Below are 20,699 nucleotides of genomic sequence, written 5' to 3'. Positions count from 1 at the left end.
CTTTTCACAATTCAGATAGAGCATACAATTTGAAAAACTTCCCAATTTACTTCTTTTATCTAAGTTGTCTTGGTATCATTTGCTAAAAGGCATACCTAGATAGGCTCAGAAGTAGCAATTCACTAGTGGGAGCTATCTGTTGATTGGTCGCTCCACATATATGCCTCTAGTTATTGGCCGACCCAATGTTTTCAGCTAGCTCCCAGTAGTTCAATACTGGTCTTTTGACAAAGAATGTCAAGAGAATGAAGCAAATTTGATAATAGAAGTAAAATTTAAAGTTGTTTAAAATTGCATGTTCTGTTTGAATCATGAAAGAAACAAAATTAGTTTCATGTCCCTTTAAGCTGAGGGGAACACTGACATGAGCAAAGTTTATTGATAGTTCCACAACAAAACTGGCGTGTTGTATAATCGGTACATTCAGCCAAAAGCAATTATCATACAGACCTGATGGATAACTTTTAAAATATATTCATATAGAACTTGCAATAAAAATAAAAAAAAATGTTGCACACACTGCTTCCATGGTGCTTAAAGGAATAGTAAACTCTGTTCTGTCATCTCTCATTAACCAATAGTTTGTACCACAACCAATTAGCATATATATTTTCTCCAAATGAAGTATATGTACATTTTTTTATAAATCTATAATTTACTTCAATGTTCGTCGTGTTCCCCCGCCGGCCCCCCTCGCTAGAAGAAATCAATGGATCTGACGCGTCCAATGAAAATGCATGTCTACGGGCTGGTTTGCATATGTCATTATGGGAGGCAACTATCGCTGCGATTAGATATGCGCAAACGTCATTCATTACCTTCAGCAAATCACGAACAAGCTGTTACTTCTATACAATGCGGGTTCACAATTTTTTAGCGCATGTGTAAACCGATCAATCTAAATTGTCTGGCTTGTCGTTTGTGCTAGAGGTAAGATAAGCTACACAGCGTTCTTGTACCCTATCCATGAACAAAGTAAACAATGAATCTCGTGATTCAATGTTTACTTTGTTCCTTGACAATTCCGAATTTGCGCATGCGCTTTAACTTGTCATATCGGGAGCGCGCTGAGGCAGTGACGTATACAGCCGGTAGAACTGAAGAAAAGAAAAAAAGAACATGGGGCGAAGTTGGATAACATAACGGATCAAGATTAGAAGAGAAGAATATAAGATAATGCAATTAAATACAAAATAAATAACATAGCATTTCAACTTGTATTGATATATAGTTTAGGTTTTTGCATCTCACATTACATTGACTTTACCATTCCTTTAAGACACATGCACTGTCCTGAGTCTACTTCATTGTGTCCTCATGGCAAAGGAGCTAAGTTTCAACAAAGGATACTAAATAGAAAAAGGTAAATTGTATAATATAAGTACATATGAAAGTAGTTTTTTCTTTCTAGGTTGGTGAAAGTCCACAATTCCTTACTGTTGGGAATTAATCACCTGGCCACTAGGATCCTATAAATAAGGAATTGTGGACTCTCACCCATGTGGTCAGTTAGGAACCAGTAGTGCATTGCTGCTCGTCAACAAATGATACCAAGAGAATGAAACAAATTTGATAATAGAAGTAAACTGGAAAGTTGTTTTAAAATTGTATGTTCTACCTAAATCGTGAAAGAGAAAGTTTGGGTTAGGTCAGGGCTCTATGCAGGCCTCTCCAATTCCTTCTCACCAAACTCGTCATGTCACGTCTTCGTGGACTTTGCTTTGTATGCAGGGCACAGTCACGTTAGAAGGGCTTTCACCAAACTGTTGCCATAAATTTAGTAGAACGCAATTGTCTAAAATGTCTTTGTATCCTGCAGTATTAAGATGACCCTTCACTGGAACTAAGGGACCTAGCCCAAACCTTAAAAAACATTAACACAATAAACTATTAGAATGAAACTATAAAAAACTGCTGTGTATACTCATATGAGCTGTAACCATATTCTGCGTGGCTTCAGCATCTGCAGCCTGCACTAAAATACCGGTTAGATAATAGCAGTTCCAAACTGAAAGGTTTATCATTTATAGTTGCAATGATTACAGTATATCCTTCTAGTGAGCCATTTGTTGTCTTCTATAAATACACATTTTACTGATTTCATTTATTAGCAGGATTTCAAAATCAATGACCCCCTTAGTTAGGACTTTTGAAACCATAAGATGTCCTCTGACACTTAAAGGGACAGTAAACCTTAAAAATAATGTTATATAATTCTGCACATAGTGCAGAATTATATAACATTATTTAGGTGCTATAGCTATAAATGCCTTTTTTACCTTTTAATTTGTTAAAAAAATGGCGCTTTTACAGACCCGCTCTGACTATACAGCTGGCCCGATGCGCTGACTAAATATTACAGACCCGTTCAGCAGAGAGCGGGTCTGTAAAAGCACCATTTTTTTAACAAATTAAAAGGTAAAAAAGGCATTTATAGCTATAGCATCTAAATAATGTTATATAATTCTGCACTATGTGCAGAATTATATAACATTATTTTTAAGGTTTACTGTCCCTTTAATTATGAATGTTATCTTATTGATTAGCTAATGAATTCTATAGACTCTCTCCACTGGAAAAAAGAAGTGCTTTTTCTCATGTTTAAAGGGGCAGCACATTACATGAACCTTATTTTGATACATGATTATTGTCACTATTCGCACGGTATAAGATAATGTGATTTAACATTTAAATGTTTAACCATTCTGTTTGTTTGTTTTTTTAATTGAATGTAGCAATCAAATAGTGAAATTAACATTTGTTGCAAAAATTTAAATATTCAGTTACTTTTGTTTAAAATGTTGTAAACCCCTTAAATGGTCAAGAAACCCCAATTTTCTTGTTCGTGATTCAGACAGACCATAGAATTTTTAAAGTTTCCAATTTACTTCTATGATCAAATTTGCTTTGTTCTCGTTGTATTCTTGGTTGAAAGATACCGGAGTAGGTAGTGTGCACATCTGGAGCACTGCATGGCAGGAAAATGTGCTGCCATCTTGTAATCTTGCAAATGTGAAACATTCTTGCAAATCTGCTGCCATATAGTGCTGCACACACATGCACACTTCTGATCTTCCTTTGCTGATTTTCAACAAAGAATACCAATAGAACAAAGACATTTTAAAACATTATTTACAATTGCATGTTCTATCTGAATCATGAAAGAAAAACAATTGGGTTTAACGTCCCTTTAGCATTCTTAGCAATGGCATGTTGCATTGTAGATTTGTTCAAACTCTAAGAGTGAAGCCAAAAAGCATGCAGTGTTATTTTTTATTTTAAAGGGACAGTGTAATCCAAATTAAACTTTCATGATTCAGATAGTACATGCAAGTTTAGACAACTTTCCGATTTGCTTTGTCCTCTTGCTATTCTTTGTTGAAAGCTAAGGAAAGCTGATATGCTAAGTTCTATCCCTTCAAGGCTGCCTCTTATCTCAGTGCATTTTTACAGTTGTTCACAGCTAGATAGAGCTAGTTCATGTGTGCCATATAGATAATAATGTGCTTACTCCTGTCGAGTTATTTATGGTTAAAATGCAAGTCTGTCAAAAGAACTGAGATAAGGGGGCAGTCTGCAGAGGCTTAGATACAAGGTAATTACAGAGGTAAAAAGTATTTTAATATCTCTTCAACAAAGAATACTGTGAGAATGAAGCAAATTTGATAATATAAGTAAACTGTGTTTCATGCCCCTTTTTAACTCAAAAGTTTAGATCCTATGCACCCCCTTTAGTTGTCTAGCTTGCAGCAGAGTACTAATTAGTTCTTAAACTATATATTCGTTTTGAGATGTAAACAGTCAGTTATTGACTTTTAATAACATGGTAAAAGCATCTTTGGGCTCAATTCATTTTCAAACCCATCTAGAGGGACAAGCACATGAGAAGCTTCATATTTACAGTGCCTGTTCTTGTAGATGAAACGTAATAATGTGATTTACAGCAGAAATCCTTTAGACTGACACATTTGATTCTATTTGTTTTAGGTATCTTCACTCAAATAACATTGTATTTGTCCCAGAAGGTGAGTGCCTACCCCACACAACGGTTATTGTTTCAAACTTAAAAAAAAAATAGTACTTGACAGAAGACAGTGTTGATAAATACATAAAAATGCTTTTGTGTATTTTCTTTGCTTGTAGAGCAGGTTGTTGGGCTTATTTTCAGCTCACTGTATACATTTATTTTATGTGAATCTGACATTCATGGATAGTTGAAGAATGAGTTAAAAGTTTATTGTACTGTAAAATTGTTTCCCCTTTATTTTCTCCCAATGATCCATTTTACCTGCTGACATTAATTACATTGATTACAAATAGCTCTAACCTTTATCTTCTCATTAAAAACAGCTTTTTTTTGCATTTTAAAACTGCCACCTATACTGAAAATGTCAATACTGCAGTATTGGCTATAGACAATCTATATATGCAAGTGGCGACAGCAGAAATTGGCTTCACATTTGAGGGTGAGAGAAAAATAATTCAGCCCCTTTGAAAGGGCATCCCTGCACCAGGTTTTAATACAATGAACCTCTGTCAGCCACTTGCTTGAGTACATTGTTACATTGTTATCTTTGCCTTTTAAACATTGCACAACTTACAGTTTGCAATGTATTTCATGTTAACCATGTATATTGTATTACTTGTTTGCTCTAATTTCACCAGAAATTGGTTCCCTGGTGAAGCTCCAGTCATTGGACCTAAGTGACAATGCTTTGGAAATACTGTGTCCTGATATTGGAAGACTTAAATCGTTAAGACATTTACGGCTGACAAACAACAGGCTGAAGTTCCTTCCCCCAGGTAATATTCAAATGCCTAAATGGTCTATGTAAGAATGGTGGTTTACTCATAAAAGGAAGCTGTGACTTTAGTAGTACAAGCGCATTTTTTGAAAAGTTTTAAGTTTCTGTTTGAGTGTTTCATGTTCTTACAAGATTTCCATAACAGCTGAAATTAAAAGGAAATGCTTTGTGAATAATACAGCAAGAATACAGGTATGGTTTCCTGGCAGTTGGTTTAGCAGAGAGGCATCTTGTGCATAATCACAGAGTTTTATTTCTGGTTTATCCTCTGATTATCGCAATTTTGTTTTGTTAGCATTTAACATTTGGCCTCGAGTATGTTTAGTACATACAGCATAACAGGAGAATGATGTTATAGCTATGCATAATGCATAGGTAGTAAACTATATAGATTTCCATTTAAAAAAAAAAAAAGTCAAAAGTATTTTTTTTTTTTTAAATAAAACTTGATAATTGCCATTAATGCAAACTTGTGTCTGTATTCAAATTATATTCCTCAATATGCATTAGCTATAAGATAATTCCTTTTTACTGCTACAAAACTAATAGATTGTTTATAAAAACAATTTAATGAAAGTGTTGACTGTAATATTTTAATGTTTATTCAAGCAGTGTTTATGAACTCAGCCATAAAACTGAATTATTTCCTTATTTTTGTTGTTATTCTGAGATAAAAATACATTATTTAACTCTTACGTTATTCTGCAAATATATCACATCTGACTATGATCATTCTTTTTTACAACTGCAATATACAACATATCTGAAATGCAGTCAGTCTCTCTTCCTATTTGACAAGCATCTCCCATTTATTAAAGTGTTAATAAGCCCATGCTGCGTTCACATACATGCATCCAAATATTTGAAAGCAGAACTAATAAAACTAATATATTGCAACCAAATGTAAAATCTCATTAAACAGCATGTCATTTAGAAGTAAGCTGTCAGTAAATAAATAAAGGGACACTGAACCCACATTTTTTCTTCTTTGATGATTCAGATAGAGCATGCAATTTTAAGAAACTTTCTAATTTACTCCTAGTATCAATTTTTCTTCATTCTCTTGGTATCTTTATTTGAAAAAGCAGGAATGTAAGCTTATGAGCCAGCCCATAATTGGTTCAGCACCTGGGTAGCACTTGCTGATTGGTGGCTACTTTTATCCCTTTAATATTGTATACGCCTGCATGCAAATTCTTTAAATGAACCATTTTATTGGTCATTAGATATGTGCAATTATTTGTATTTTGCTATTCATTTCCAATTGAATAACTAAGTTACCCAGAATTTCCAGCTTTTAGATAGTTCAGACACTGTATATATTAGAACAATTGTGCAACTAAAAATAGATATTTCTCTCCCTAAACTAAGTAGTAACCTAACCAAGTCATTATTCTTGTTGATGATAAACAGTGCTAAAACTCTGATACCGAAACACTGGAAATCCAAAACTACTCCTACAAGGGGAGAGTGGGTAACAGGTGGATAATCTACTACAACTAGAAAAGTAACACCACATCCAGGTAGGAACACTAGGCATCCACAAATCTATGATGAACACGGGGGAACAACACAAATCAAACACCATTTAAAGACATAATACATAAAAGAACGAGAGCAAAATAAAAATTAGAAAAAATGCAGCGAACCCCTTGCACCTCACCACCTATCTCCTTCTTTTTTTAATTTCACTCTACACTCTTTCATTCACCTCCAGGCGAAATCTCACGTTCTTTTCAAAAACTATAGGGACAAGAACTTGCAAGTTGTTTGTGTAAGGTTGTATTGTTATATGTTGTTGAACTATCTTTTTGCTCATTTTAATGTACAATCATATTGCCACAATGGACACTTAGTCAGAAAAGTTCTACTTGGACAATCTTTTCCTTATGTAATACTCAAACCGCAACCAGAGACGCTTGAACCACAGAGTCTATGCATACTGTTTAATTTACTCAACTTCTTTTCTCCCTTTTTTTTGTCTTTATTTCATGAGTCATATCAAGATATTATAGTACTATGTTCTTGTACAGTGATTTTCATCTTGTATTTATTATTTGTAACACATAAATAAAGGAATTTAAAAAAAAAAAAAAGTTATTTCTTTCATAAAATGGTGAAAGTCCATGAGTCATCACATGTGGGATTAAAATCCAGTCCTACAAGAGAAGGCAAAACACCCCACACAATAGAGCTTTAAATTGAATCCCTCCCACTTTCCTTTGATCTTTTAGTCATTGTTTTGCCTCCAGCAAGGAGGAGGATGCAGGGAGTTTAGTCTCCTCATGGATTTGATGCTTCCGATCAGCTTCTTAGAGCTCTATGCATTATTCAGGGCTATCCAGAGTTGGCCCCTATTATGGCTGAAGTCTTTTCTGAGGTTTCAATTCAACAATGTCACAGTAGTGGCTTTCATCAATCAACAAGGTGGTACTCAAAGTGCCTTGGCAATCAAAGAGGTAGCCTGCATTCTGTCTTGGATAGAGCACCATCATTGCATTATTTCAGCTATTCACATTCCGAGTGTGGACAATTGCCCAGATAAAACCGGTAAGGACCTCAGTGATTTTATTTGCACTTGCATCAGCCAGTTCCCTTAAAGGCCAAATTTCTGCCCTTTCAGTCTTGTATGAGAAGATTTTGAGACTTCCTTACATTCAAGCCTTTGTTCAAGATTTGGTCAGGATAAGACCAGTTATCAGGCCTGCTTCCCCTCTGTGGAACCTTAACTTGGTTTTCAGGGTTTCTTCAGGCTCAGTCATTTAAAACTATGCATAGTCTGGACATTGAACTCTTGTCTTAAAAGGTTCTCTTTCTAGTGATTCAGTGATTCTACTTACCTGTTTGTTTGTTTTTATCAGGATAAAGCAGTTTTAAGAATGAACACACTCTTTCCTTCCTAAAGTTGTTTCTTCTGAAAACATCAATTAGGAAATTTTAGTCCCATCTCTTTGTCCAGCGCCATAAAAAAAAAAACCCACAAACTAAAGAGAGATCACTTCTTAACTTGGCTGTATTTTGGGCCTTGACATTTTATCTTCAAGCCACTAAAGAATTCAGAATGTCATCTTCCTTGTTCTCAGGTCCCCTGCAAGGGACAGAAAAGCTTTGATTTGCTTAGTGTACCTAGTTACAGAGAATTCTCCCCTTGAATTAATTACTGCTCATTCTACTAAAGTAGTCGCCACTTCTTGGGTTTTTAGAAATTAAGCTTCCATTGAACAGATGTGCAACGCACCTACAGTACTTAGTCAGCTTTTCATACATTGACTAAATTCTACCTTTTTGACACATTAGCCTCTTTGAGGCTTCTTTTGCTAGGAAAGTTCTGCAGGCCGCAATGCCTGTCTATTACCTTTACCTGCCTGAACTGTTTTTCCCTCGCTATTTCATGGTGGTATCATGAACTTCACAGCTTGTGTATAGGATCCTGCGTGTGGAAGCTCATGGACTCTCACCATCTAATGAAAGATAACAATTTATGCTTACCTGATCAATTTCTTTCTTTCATGATAGTGAGAGTCCATGAGACACACCTTTTTGTTTTGTTTTCTGTAACAGTTGGTGGCAGTACTGGTTTTCCCTTCCTCTCTTACCCTGCTTTTCCTTTCCTACTTTCTTTTTTTCTCCTCTCTCTTGGCCATATGTATGACTAAGGAATTATGCGAACGTGGGAAGGATTAAAGTGTTGTTTTGTGGGGTGTTTTGTCTCCTGTAGGACTGGACTTTAATCCCACATGTGATGAAAGAAATTTAATTATCAGGTAAGCATACATTTTGTTTTTGAGTTTTAGTTTAGTTCTAATATATCTGGTGCCTGAACTATTAGAATGCTAAAAAACAAAATTATCTTTGTTTTTTATTTTGCAAACAAATAAAATATCAATCATAATGCATCTAGTGATTCTGCAACAACCTGTGTTTTTGCTGCATTGATGTGATTTATTTTGAGTTTTGCTCATCCTGATTTTGTGGTTCCAGAAATTGGGAAGTTGAAGGAACTTCAGACACTAGATCTTTCTACAAATCATTTGGTTACTTTGCCAGAGAAGTTACACCTATGTCAGTCGCTACAGTTTCTCACAGTAGATCGGAACCTCTTGTGTAGTGTCCCACGGCAACTCTGCCAGCTGGCCAGCCTCAATGAACTCTCCATGGCAGGCAACCGTCTTGCATCTCTACCACTTGGTGAGTATGAGATTTAAATATTTTGTTTTTTAAATCAGTCTACATAAGCAAGGAATTAAATTCAAAGAGAAAATGTTTCTGAGTAAATTGTTGAGTAAAATTTATCTCTAAATGTAAAAGTTTATATTTACAAACAATTGTATTCTGAAAACTGTCAATCATCCACGTATTATAAATACAGAAGAAAAAAATCAGTGTACCAATATTTAGGGTACATCAGTGTAGGGTAAAGCACTGAATGCAAATGTGGCACAATTACATAATATGAAAAATGTACTATTTATAATCTAATTCTAACTGACACTCTCTTTTTCTTATGGAGCCATTTTTCCACACTGCCATGACCACTTTATGATGCATCATATCAATGGGACATACACCAATCACATATGTTTGCCTTTGTGCAATCTCTTACTGTCAGTGACATTGCGCATATGAAAACTGTGTGTGTGCAATGTAATGTAGAAAGGACACCAAAAACTGCATAGAAGACAAAAATGGTTGGCATTATACCAAAATATGCCATTCTAAGCAGGGTAAATTGGTTTTCAAGAGCTCAAAGCTGCTGAAATGGAAAACTCCAAAATCCCTACTTTAATCTGCTCAAAAAGTGCATTGAGAGGGCAGTATTACAATCCACCAGAAAACAAATTATTGTTGAAGTATAGGTCCTCTTTTAATAGAGTAGTTTTGATGATTATGATGTGGACTTATGGTTGGGCATCAAGATGCATAAACTGGGTTACAAGGTAGTGTGTCTGGTCTAAGGGCTGATAACTGGGCATACGGAGCTTGATAGGAACATGCACGTGATCTGAGATCAAATGTCTCTGACAGGAAGTGATATGAATCCAGTTTGAGGTCTAATATTTGGGCACAAAACTGGCATACATAGGTTAAAATGGACATTCATTTGGTTTATGTTTGGACAACTGACATATAAATGTTTAAAGTCTAATACATAAGTATACAACTGGTATAAAGGTTGACCATTTAACATTATTATATATTTGTAAAGCCACACCAAATTCAATAGTGAATACATGAGTAGGGGTACACAGTGACGCTGATGGTAAAAAGAAATGCAGATAATTAAACATAACAAATTACTATAATAGGAGAAGAGCTTGCACAAATGCATACATATAAGCATATATTACTATTGCCTCTGACTGTAATTTATATTTCTGAAACATAGTTAAAAGAAGAAGCATTGGTATGATGATTGTTTATTTCTTTCGTAGAGTGATGATGGTCCATAGTCCTCCATAACATATGGGATATATTTCCCGCCACTAGGAGGAGGTCAAGAACCCATACATACAAGAGCTTTTAAGTAGTGTACAAACTAGAAGTTTGTCTAAACTCTTTAATTGCTTGTAGATAGAACACTATGTTATGGAAGACTGTGGACCATCATCATTCCGAAAGAAAATAATTTCTCTTACATGCTGTATCCAGTCCACGGATTCATCCTTACTTGTGGGATATTCTCAATCCCTACAGGAAGTGGCAAAGAGAGCACACAGCAAAGCTGTCCATATAGCTCCCCTCAGGCTCCGCCCTCCCAGTCATTCTCTTTGCCGCTCTAACAAGTAGCATCTCCACGGGAGGGTAAAGAGTATGTGGTGTTAGATTTGTAGTTTTTTATTTCTTCAATCAAGAGTTTGTTATTTTAAAATAGTGCCGGTTTGTACTATTTACTCTGAGGCAGAAAGTGATGAAGATTTCTGCTGAGAGGAAAAAGATTTTAGCATGTTGTAACTAAAATCCATTGCTGTTCCCACGCAGGACTGTTGAGTACCGGAGAACTTCAGTTGGGGGGAACAGTTTGCAGGCTTAACTGCTTAAGGTATGCTCAGTCATTTTTTTCTAACAAGACCTGGTAATGCTAGAAGACTGATAGAAATCCCCATGTGGGAAGGTAAGCCATTTTCTGAGACACAATATAGAAGGATGGCTTCTGTGAAGGGCTTAAATACTGGTAGACACTGTGATGGGCTAAATCGATTACTTTATTTAGTGTAATCTTACATTTATTCAAGTGTTTTAGACGTTGGGAACACTTTTGGGGTTTTTATTACGCCTGGCATATTGTAAGACACCTAATCTGACTCAGGAAGGCCCCATAACTCCGGAATGAAGAGGGAGGGGGCCTCATTTTCGCGCCTCAGTTGCGCAGTTGTTTTGCAAGGCAGCTTCATGCAGCTTCACGTGTAGAGTCCTGAGAGTACAGGAGGACTTCAGGGAGGCTTATTTTCTTCTACAAATAACCCAAAAGGAAGGTAGGGCCACAGCAAAGACTGTGGCACCGTGCTGTAGTGTGTTAAACCGGTAGTTTACTTAAATTTGCTCCGGTTTGGGCAATAAGGGGTTAATTGATTTGAGTGCAATCATTTCAAAGCATTGGGATCATGTGGTGAAAATTTCATAAGGATCGGATGTTTTTTGGTGATTTGGTAAAAAAGTGTGTGCTTTTTATTATTTAAAGGCACAGTAACGTTTTTTCAAAAAGTAACTTTTACTGTATTGTAGTGCTGTCTAAGTCTGTCAAACATGCCTGAGTCTTCAGATAGACCTTGCTCTTTATTTTTAAAAGCCATGGCGGTACCCCCATTGCATTTGTGTTTAAAGTGTGCTAAAACATCTAAGCATTTTAAAGACCATGCAGTGACACTTAAAAATGTAGCCCAAGATGATTCTTTAACGGAAGGTAATGAGGATAGTCCTTCTTCCTCTCCCCATGTGTCTACACCAGTTATGCCCGCGCAAGCGATGCCTAGTACCTCTAGCGCATTGGCCCTATTACTTTACAACAATTCGCAGCAGTAATGGATAATTCCCTTGCAGCATTTTTATCCAAACTGCCAGTTTTTCCAAAAAAGCGCGATAGCTCAGTTTTAAATACAGAGGATGAGCAATCAGAAGATTTGGATGATTTATCTGTAGTACCCTCACAACACTCAGAAGTAGCAGTGAGGGACGGTCTGTCTGAAGGAGAAATTTCTGACACAGGAAAAGTTTCTCAGCGGGCAGAGTCAGATTCCTTAGTGTTTAAATTTAAGCTGGAACACCTCTGCGTCCTGCTTAAGGAGGTTTTAGCTACGCTGGATGATTGTGACCCCATGGTGGTCCCAGAAAAACTGTGTAAAATGGACAGGTTTTTAGAGGTCCCTGTATACACTGAGGCATTTCCGATCCCAAAGAGGGTGGCGGATATTGTGACTAGGGAGTGGGAGAGACCAGGTGTACCCTTTGTTCCCCCCCCCTATCTTTAAGAAAATGTTCCCCATAAATGACCCCAGGCGGGGCGCGTGGCAGACGGTCCCTAAGGTAGAGGGAGCTGTTTCAACACTTGCTAAGCGTACAACTATACCAATAGAGGACATTTGTGCTTTCAAAGATCCTATGGATAAAAAATTGGAAGGATTGCCAATTGCCTGCATTATTCCGGTAACTACTGCAGCAGCATTTTGGTTTGAGGCTCTGGAGGAGTCGCTCCAGAGGGAGACTTCATACGACGAGGTCATGGATAGAATTCATGCTCTAAAGCTGGCTAATTCTTTTATCACTGATGCCGCTTTACAATTAGCTAAGTTAGCGGCGAAAAACTCAGGTTTTGCCATCATGGCGCGAAGAGCGCTTTGGCTCAAATCGTGGTCGGCGGATGTGTCGTCCAAAACGAAACTGTTAAATATTCCTTTCAAGGGGAAAACCCTATTTGGCCCAGAGCTGAAAGAAATTATTTCGGATATCACTGGGGGAAAGGGCCATGCCCTTCCACAAGATAGGCCGTTTAAGGCCAAAAACCAGGCTAATTTTCGCTCCTTTCGCAACTTCAGGAGCGGACCTGCTGCAACCTCTGCTGCCGCAAAGCAGGATAACGCTTCACAGCCCAAAGCAACCTGGAAACCCTTGCAGGGCTGGAATAAGGGTAAACAGGCCAAGAAGCCTGCTCCTGCTACCAAGACAGCATGAAGGGGTAGCCCCCAATCCGGGATCGGATCTAGTAGGGGGCAGACTTTCTCTCTTTGCTCAGGCTTGGGCAAGAGATGTTCCAGATCCCTGGGCATTAGAAATAGTTGCTCAGGGGTACCTTCTAGAATTCAAGGATTCTCCCCCAAGGGGAAGGTTCCACATTTCTTGTTTGTCTTCAGACCAAACAAAGAAACAGGCGTTCTTACGCTGTGTAGAAGATCTACTAAAAATGGGAGTGATTCACCCAGTTCCAATTGCAGAACAAGGACTGGGCTTTTACTCAAACCTGTTCGTAGTTCCCAAAAAGGAAGGAACTTTCAGGCCAATCCTGGATCTAAAAATTCTAAACAAATTCCTCAGAGTTCCGTCTTTCAAGATGGAAACCATTCGGACAATCTTGCCGATGATCCAGGAAGGTCAATATATGACTACCGTGGATCTAAAGTATGCGTACCTACATATCCCTATCCACAAAGATCACCATCAGTTCCTAAGGTTCGCCTTTCTGGACAAACATTACCAGTTCGTGGCCCTTCCCTTTGGGTTGGCCACCGCTCCCAGAATTTTCACAAAGGTGCTAGGGTCCCTTCTAGCGGTACTAAGACCGCGGGGCATTGCAGTAGCACCTAGACGACATCTTAATACAGGCGTCGTCTTTTCACAGAGCCAAGGCTCATACGGACATTGTTCTGGCCTTTCTAAGGTCTCACGGGTGGAAGGTGAACGTAGAAAAGAGTTCTCTGTCCCCGCTCACAAGGGTTCCCTTCCTGGGAACACTAATAGACTCTGTTGAAATGAAAATCTTTCTGACAGAGGTCAGGAAGTCAAAACTGTGGAATTCTTGCCGAGTTCTTCATTCCATTCCTCGGCCTTCTGTGGCTCAGTGCATGGAGGTAATTGGTTTAATGGTTGCGGCAATGGACGTAGTCCCTTTTGCCCGAATTCATCTCAGACCACTGCAACTGTGCATGCTCAAACAGTGGAATGGGGACTACGCAGATTTGTCTCCTCAAATACAAATGGACAAGAAAACCAGAGACTCTGGTGGTTGTCTCAGGATCACCTGGCTCAGGGAATGAGTTTCCACAGACCGGAGTGGATCATTGTCACGACCGATGCTAGTCTGTTAGGCTGGGGTGCGGTCTGGGACTCCCTGAAAGCTCAGGGTCTATGGCCTCGGGAAAAATCTCTTCTCCCGATAAACATTTTGGAGCTAAAAGCGGTATTCAATACGCTCCAGGCGTGGCCTCAACTAGCGGAGGCCAAATTCATCAGATTTCAGTCGGACAACATCACGACTGTAGCGTACATCAATCATCAGGGAGGAACAAAGAGTTCCCTAGCGATGAAGGAAGAATCCAAGATCATCAAATGGGCGGAGGATCACTCCTGCCATCTATCTGCAATTCACATCCCAGGGGTAGACAACTGGGAGGCGGATTTTCTAAGTCGTCAGACTTTCCATCCGGGGGAGTGGGAACGCCACCCGGAGGTTTTTGCTCAGCTGACCCAGCTATGGGGCACTCCAGAATTGGATTTGATGGCGTCCCGTCAGAACGCCAAACTTCCCCTTTACGGATCCAGATCCAGGGATCCCAAGGCAGCATTAATAGATGCATTAATAGCGCCTTGGTCATTCAGTCTAGCTTATGTCTTTCCACCGTTTCCTCTTCTCCCTCGGCTAGTAGCCAGAATCAAACAGGAGAAGGCTTCAGTAATTTTGATAGCACCTGCGTGGCCACGCAGGACTTGGTATGCAGACCTAGTGGACATGTCATCTGTCCCACCATGGAAACTGCCGTCGAGGTAGGATCTTCTAATTCAAGGTCCTTTCAAGCATCCAAATCTAGTTTCTCTGCAACTGATTGCTTGGAGATTGAACGCTTGATTCTAGCTAAGCGTGGTTTCTCTGAATCAGTTATAGATACTCTGATACAGGCCAGAAAGCCTGTCACCAGGAAAATTTACCATAAGATATGGCGGAAATATCTTTGTTGGTGTGACTCCAAGGGTTACTCGTGGAGTAATGTTAGGATTCCAAGGATATTGTCTTTTCTCCAAGAAGGTTTGGAGAAAGGTCTGTCAGCTAGTTCCTTAAAGGGACAGATATCTGCTCTGTCTATCCTGTTACACAAGCGTCTGGCAGCTGTACCAGACGTTCAGGCATTTGCACAGGCCCTAGTTAGAATCAAGCCTGTCTACAGACCTGTGGCTCCTCCATGGAGTCTAAATTTAGTTCTTTCAGTTCTTCAAGGGGTTCCGTTTGAACCTTTGCATTCCATAGATATTAAGTTATTATCTTGGAAAGTTTTGTTTTTAGTAGCTATTTCTTCTGCTCGAAGAGCTTCTGAACTGTCTGCTTTGCAGTGTAATTCACCCTATCTGGTGTTCCATGCAGATAAGGTTGTTTTGCGTACCAAACCTGGTTTCCTTCCAAAAGTGGTTTCTAATAAGAATATTAACCAGGAAATCATTGTTCCTTCTCTGTGCCCTAATCCAGTTTCTAAGACGGAACGACTGTTGCACAATCTTGATGTGGTTCGTGCTTTAAAATTCTATTTAAAAGCAACTAAAGATTTCAGACAAACATCATCCTTGTTTGTTGTGTATTCTGGTAAGAGGAGAGGTCAGAAAGCGACTGCTACCTCTCTTTCCTTCTGGCTGAAAAGCATCATCCGATTGGCTTATGAGACTGCTGGAAAGCAGCCTCCTGAACGTATTACAGCTCATTCCACCAGAGCTGTAGCTTCCACATGGGCTTTCAAGAATGAGGCTTCTGTTGAACAGATTTGTAAGGCAGCGACTTGGTCTTCACTGCATACATTTGCCAAATTTTACAAATTCGATACTTTTGCTTCTTCGGAGGCTATTTTTGGGAGAAAGGTTTTGCAAGCAGTGGTGCCTTCCGTTTAGGTTACCTGACTTGTTCCCTCCTTTCATCCGTGTCCTAAAGCTTTGGTATTGGTATCCCACAAGTAAGGATGAATCCGTGGACTGGATACACCATGTAAGAGAAAACAGAATTTATGCTTACCTGATAAATTACTTTCTCTTACGGTGTATCCAGTCCACGGCCCGCCCTGGCAATTAAGTCAGGTTCAAATTTATTTAGTAAACTACAGTCACCACTGCACCCTATAGTTTCTCCTTTTTCTCCTAACCGTCGGTCGAATGACTGGGGGGGCGGAGCCTGAGGGGAGCTATATGGACAGCTTTGCTGTGTGCTCTCTTTGCCACTTCCTGTAGGGATTGAGAATATCCCACAAGTAAGGATGAATCCGTGGACTGGATGCACCGTAAGAGAAAGTAATTTATCAGGTAAGCATAAATTCTGTTTTATCAGTTAAGCATAAATTTTGTTTTCTTTATTGTTACTACAATTCATATTTTTGGGAATGAATTTAGCTCAGAAGCTATGCAGCCAATTGCAAGTTGTGAAGATGTAGTTGAATTTTTAAAGTCAGTAGGGGACACAACTCTGATGAAGTAGGTTAAATCCATGAAATACATCATGCATTTTCAACCAATGGCTCACTATGCAGAAGTAGAAGTGTTACTTAGAAAAACCTGAAAGTCTTGTATTCTTATTTGATGGTCAATATTTCTTTTTTAAGACACGATGAGTCCACGGATCATCTTAATTACTAATGGGATATTCACCTCCTGGTCAGCTGGAGGAGGCAAAGAACACCACAGCAGAGCTGTTAAATAGCTCCTCCCTTCCCTCTCACTCCAGTCATTCTCTTTGCCTACGTTAGTGATAGGTAGAGGTAAAGTGAGGTGTTAGTTAGGCACATTGTTCATTTTTCTTTTCACCTCATTTAACTTGGACTCAGATTCCCCTAGTGTTATTCGGGGACATGATGGCAGTAAGGAAGCAGGCACTAGCATGTTTTACTTTGAAACAGTGATATTGTCTTTCTGTTCAAGATCCTTTACGGGACATCTAGTACACAGAGGAAACACTGTAAACAATCGGACTGATCAGCTGTTTAAACTGTAACTGTTCAGTCTGCCCCTTGCTCCCGGTGGCTATACTTAGAACAATGGCGACCGGGAGATTTCATCTTATGTTTTTCTATTTGTTAATATAATTGCAATGAGAGTGGTGCTTCCGTGAGTGTTAACAGCAGACTTGCATGGTTTATCTGGGGTAAAGGTCTTTCTTTTTATTGAGTAGGATCTATCTTTTTGCTCCCGGTGTTTTTTATTAAGAATATGGTGACCGGGAGACGACTTCAGTAACGCCCACGAGGGGCGGAGCTTGTAAACGGCACAAAAGTGTTTCTCTTCCGCCTCCTAACTCTTCTGATTGCTAGGAATGGAGGATGGCGCCTTATAGCAGACACTTCCTGTGTTCCACTTCCGGTTATTGGAAGAAACGAGTACTTGTATTATAACTTCTTGTGCTCAAGTCAGTGCTATAAGGAGGTCAGGATTTGTATAGAGAGAGGCTGTCTGACGCCTCAGATGGGTCAAGCTGGAATGTAGAATAGTATTGACAATTTTCCCATACATGTTCAACCTTGTCAAACCTCGTAATAATATAAAGGTTTATCATTTAAGGAACGCTGGCTATACATTACAGCAGGCTAAGTCCTTTTTTCAGTATTCTGCCGTATGTGAGGCAGATTATTTAAAGAGGTATACATTGCATTTTCTATCTCAAATGCAGTGCCCTGCGGTTCCTTGCAATTTCTGCCATTTGTGAGGCAGATTGTTTAAAGAGGTATACATTACATTTTCTATCTCAAATACAGTGTCCTGCGGTTCCTTACCTCTGCACGCAGAAGTAAAAAGTTACTTTTTAAAATTTAAAGAGACAGTAACGTTTTTTGTGTTAATTTTCGTGAAAGGATACAGCTGTTTTCTGTGTGTAAATCATCTTTCTTTTACAAGATATGACAAGTCCGCGGATTTCATCCTTACTTATGGGATATCGCCTCCTGGTCAGCAGGAGGAGGCAAAGAGCACCACAGCAGAGCTGTATATATAGCTCCTCCCTTGCCTCCCACCCCAGTCATTCTCTTTGCCTGTGTTAGTGATAGGAAGAGGTAAAGTGAGGTGTTAGTTTAGATTCTTCAATCAAGAGTTTATTATTTTTAAATGGTACCAGTGAGTACTATTTTTCTCAGGGTAGAGCTACAGGCTTTTCAGCAAGGGACTGGGGAGCTATTCATTCTGTGACTCCCATACTATTTGCTTCCCTGATGATGATGGTCTTAGCAAGTATTATCTAAGACCCTGTTTGTTCCCACATATCTGCTGGAGGTGATGAAAAGAGCATCTTCATTGTGTGGGACCACGTCATGCTGCGCTCAGCATTAAGGTATGGACAGTCATTTGCTTCTGGTGAGACTGAGGTATCTCAGAACAGACTGGCATTTATTCCTTATACCGGGAAGGGGTAATCAGTTTGCACAGGGTTCATGAATGGTGTGCATGGGTTCCCCTCTTTATTAGGTGAAATCAAAGGGTTTGTGCTATCAGTGCCCTAATATACTAACCCGGTGGATATTTTCAGTTTGTGGACTTGATGCTGGGAGATTGAAGTTATTACCCAAATGTTCTAACGTTAACTTGGCTAAGATAATGGCAGGACAGGGGAGTGTGTTGTTTGTTTGAGGGGCACATTAGCAGTACGCTTTATAATGCGTTGGTTAAAACCGACATTTTTATTCCCATGCGGCTTTACCATTGCCGGGGACTTAGTTTCCGCCCACGATGGGCGGGGCTTAGCCGCGCAGTTGTTTTCCGGATCCTCGATCGACAGCAGTTCTCTCGGCTCTGGTGTGACCTAAGTCAGCTTGTGACTGCATCTTTCACAAGCGGTCTTAGGAGCGCCGCTCACGGAGTGTCATTAAGTAACTCGTGGAGACAGGTAGGCGCCGCAGCAGAGCTGTGGCGAAGTGCAAGTGCTAAAGTTTGTTACTAAAACGTTACGCATAAGTAGACTGTACAGATACAGGAGAATGTACTAAAAGTCTTATAGTACTCCCTGTTATTGCGGAGTAGTAAAATTAATTCGACTTTAATTTTTAAAAGACACAGTATACTCGTTTTAAGCAAATTTTCTCTGTGTTTGCTTTTTATTTTTAATTGAATTAAAAAATGACCAATATTGCTATTGGTGTTTCTCCAACATTGGTGTGTCCGGTCCACGGCGTCATCCATAACTTGTGGGAATATCTCTTCCCCAACAGGAAATGGCAAAGAGTACAGCAAAAGCTGTCCATATAGTCCCTCCTAGGCTCCGCCCACCCCAGTCATTGTCTTTGCCGTTGCACAGGCAACATCTCCACGGAGATGGTTAAGAGTATGTGGTGTATTAGTTGTAGGTTTTTATTCTACTATCAAGAGTTTGTTATTTTAAAATAGTGCTGGTATGTACTATTTACTCTGAAACAGAAAAAGATGAAGAGTTCTGTTTGTGAGAGGAATATGATTTTAGCAGCAGTAACTAAAATCGTTTGCTGTTTCCACATGGGACTGTTGAGATGAAATAACTTCAGTTGGGGGAAACAGTTAGCTGACTTTTCTGCTTAAGGTATGACTAGCCATATTTCTAACAAGACTGTGTAATGCTGGAAGGCTGTCATTTCCCCTCATGGGGACCGGTAAGCCATTTTCTTAGTCTCAAACAGAATAAAGGGCTTAATATGGGCTATAAAACTGGTAGACATTTTTATGGGCAAGATCTATTGCTTTATTTGGGCATTTTATACAGATTGAGATTGAATTTCACACTTATAAACTTTGTGGAACGTTTTTTAACGTCAGGCACTGGTTTAGACACCTTTTCAGTCAGGAAGGGCCTTCACTGTAGTAGGCTGAGCCTCATTTTCGCGCTATTATTGCGCAGTTACTTTTGAGAGCAGGACATGCAGCTGCATGTGTGTGGGTCTGAAAGTAGTTGAAAAGGTTCCTAGAAGGCGTCATTTGGTATCGTATTCCCCTCTGGGTTTGGTAAAGTCGCAGCAAAGGCTGTAGCTGGGACTGTAGAGGGGTTAAATCTGTAACCGGCTCCGGTTTCTTCATTTTAAGGGTGCAATACTTTGAATGCTTTAAGACAGTGTGGTGAAAATTTGGTAAAATTTGAACAATTCCTTCATTGTTTTTCACATATTCAGTAATAAAGTGTGCCCTGTTTAAAATTTAAAGAGACAGTAACAGTTTTAATTTAAAACGGTTTTTGTGCTTTATTGACAAGTTTAAGCCTGTTTAACATGTCTGTACCTTCAGATAAGCTATGTTCTGTATGTATGGAAGCCAATGTGTCTCCCCCTTCCAAATTGTGTGATAATTGTGCCATAGAGTCCAAACAAAGTAAGGACAGTGCGGCCACAGATAGTAAAGTTGCCCAAGATGATTCATCAGATGAAGAGAGTAAAGATAGTTCTACTTCATCTCGCTCTGTGTCTACACCAGTTTTGCCTGCGCAGGAAACTCCTAGTAGTTCTAGCACGCCAATGCTTGTTACTATGCAACAATTGGCGACAGTAATGGATAACTCCATAGCTAATTTTTTATCCAAAATGCCTGCATTTCAAAGAAAGCGCGATTGCTCTGTTTTAAACACTGTAGAGCAGGAAGGCACTGATGATAATTGCTCTGTCATACCCTCACACCAATCTGAAGGGGCCATGAGGGAGGTTTTGTCAGATGGGGAAATTTCAGATTCAGGTAGAATTTCTCAACAGGCAGAACCTGATGTTGTGACATTTAAAT

General features: G+C 39.2%; 1 protein-coding gene across 1 annotated transcript in view; it reads left to right on the top strand.

Annotated features, from left to right (window-relative positions):
- Positions 1 to 20,699, top strand: part of LRRC28 (leucine rich repeat containing 28) — a 107,157-nt gene that overhangs the window by 52,413 nt on the left and 34,045 nt on the right. Inside the window, 3 exon segments of the mRNA XM_053717614.1 lie at positions 3,988 to 4,025; positions 4,666 to 4,803; positions 8,787 to 8,993. Of these exon segments, the coding sequence (XP_053573589.1) occupies positions 3,988 to 4,025; positions 4,666 to 4,803; positions 8,787 to 8,993 (383 nt within the window).

The sequence above is a fragment of the Bombina bombina genome, chromosome 6 (genome assembly GCF_027579735.1).
Source record: "Bombina bombina isolate aBomBom1 chromosome 6, aBomBom1.pri, whole genome shotgun sequence".
Classification (NCBI taxonomy): Eukaryota; Metazoa; Chordata; class Amphibia; order Anura; family Bombinatoridae; genus Bombina; species Bombina bombina.
The sequence above is the reverse complement of the archived record's forward strand: the minus strand, read 5'-3'. Positions and strand labels throughout refer to the sequence as shown.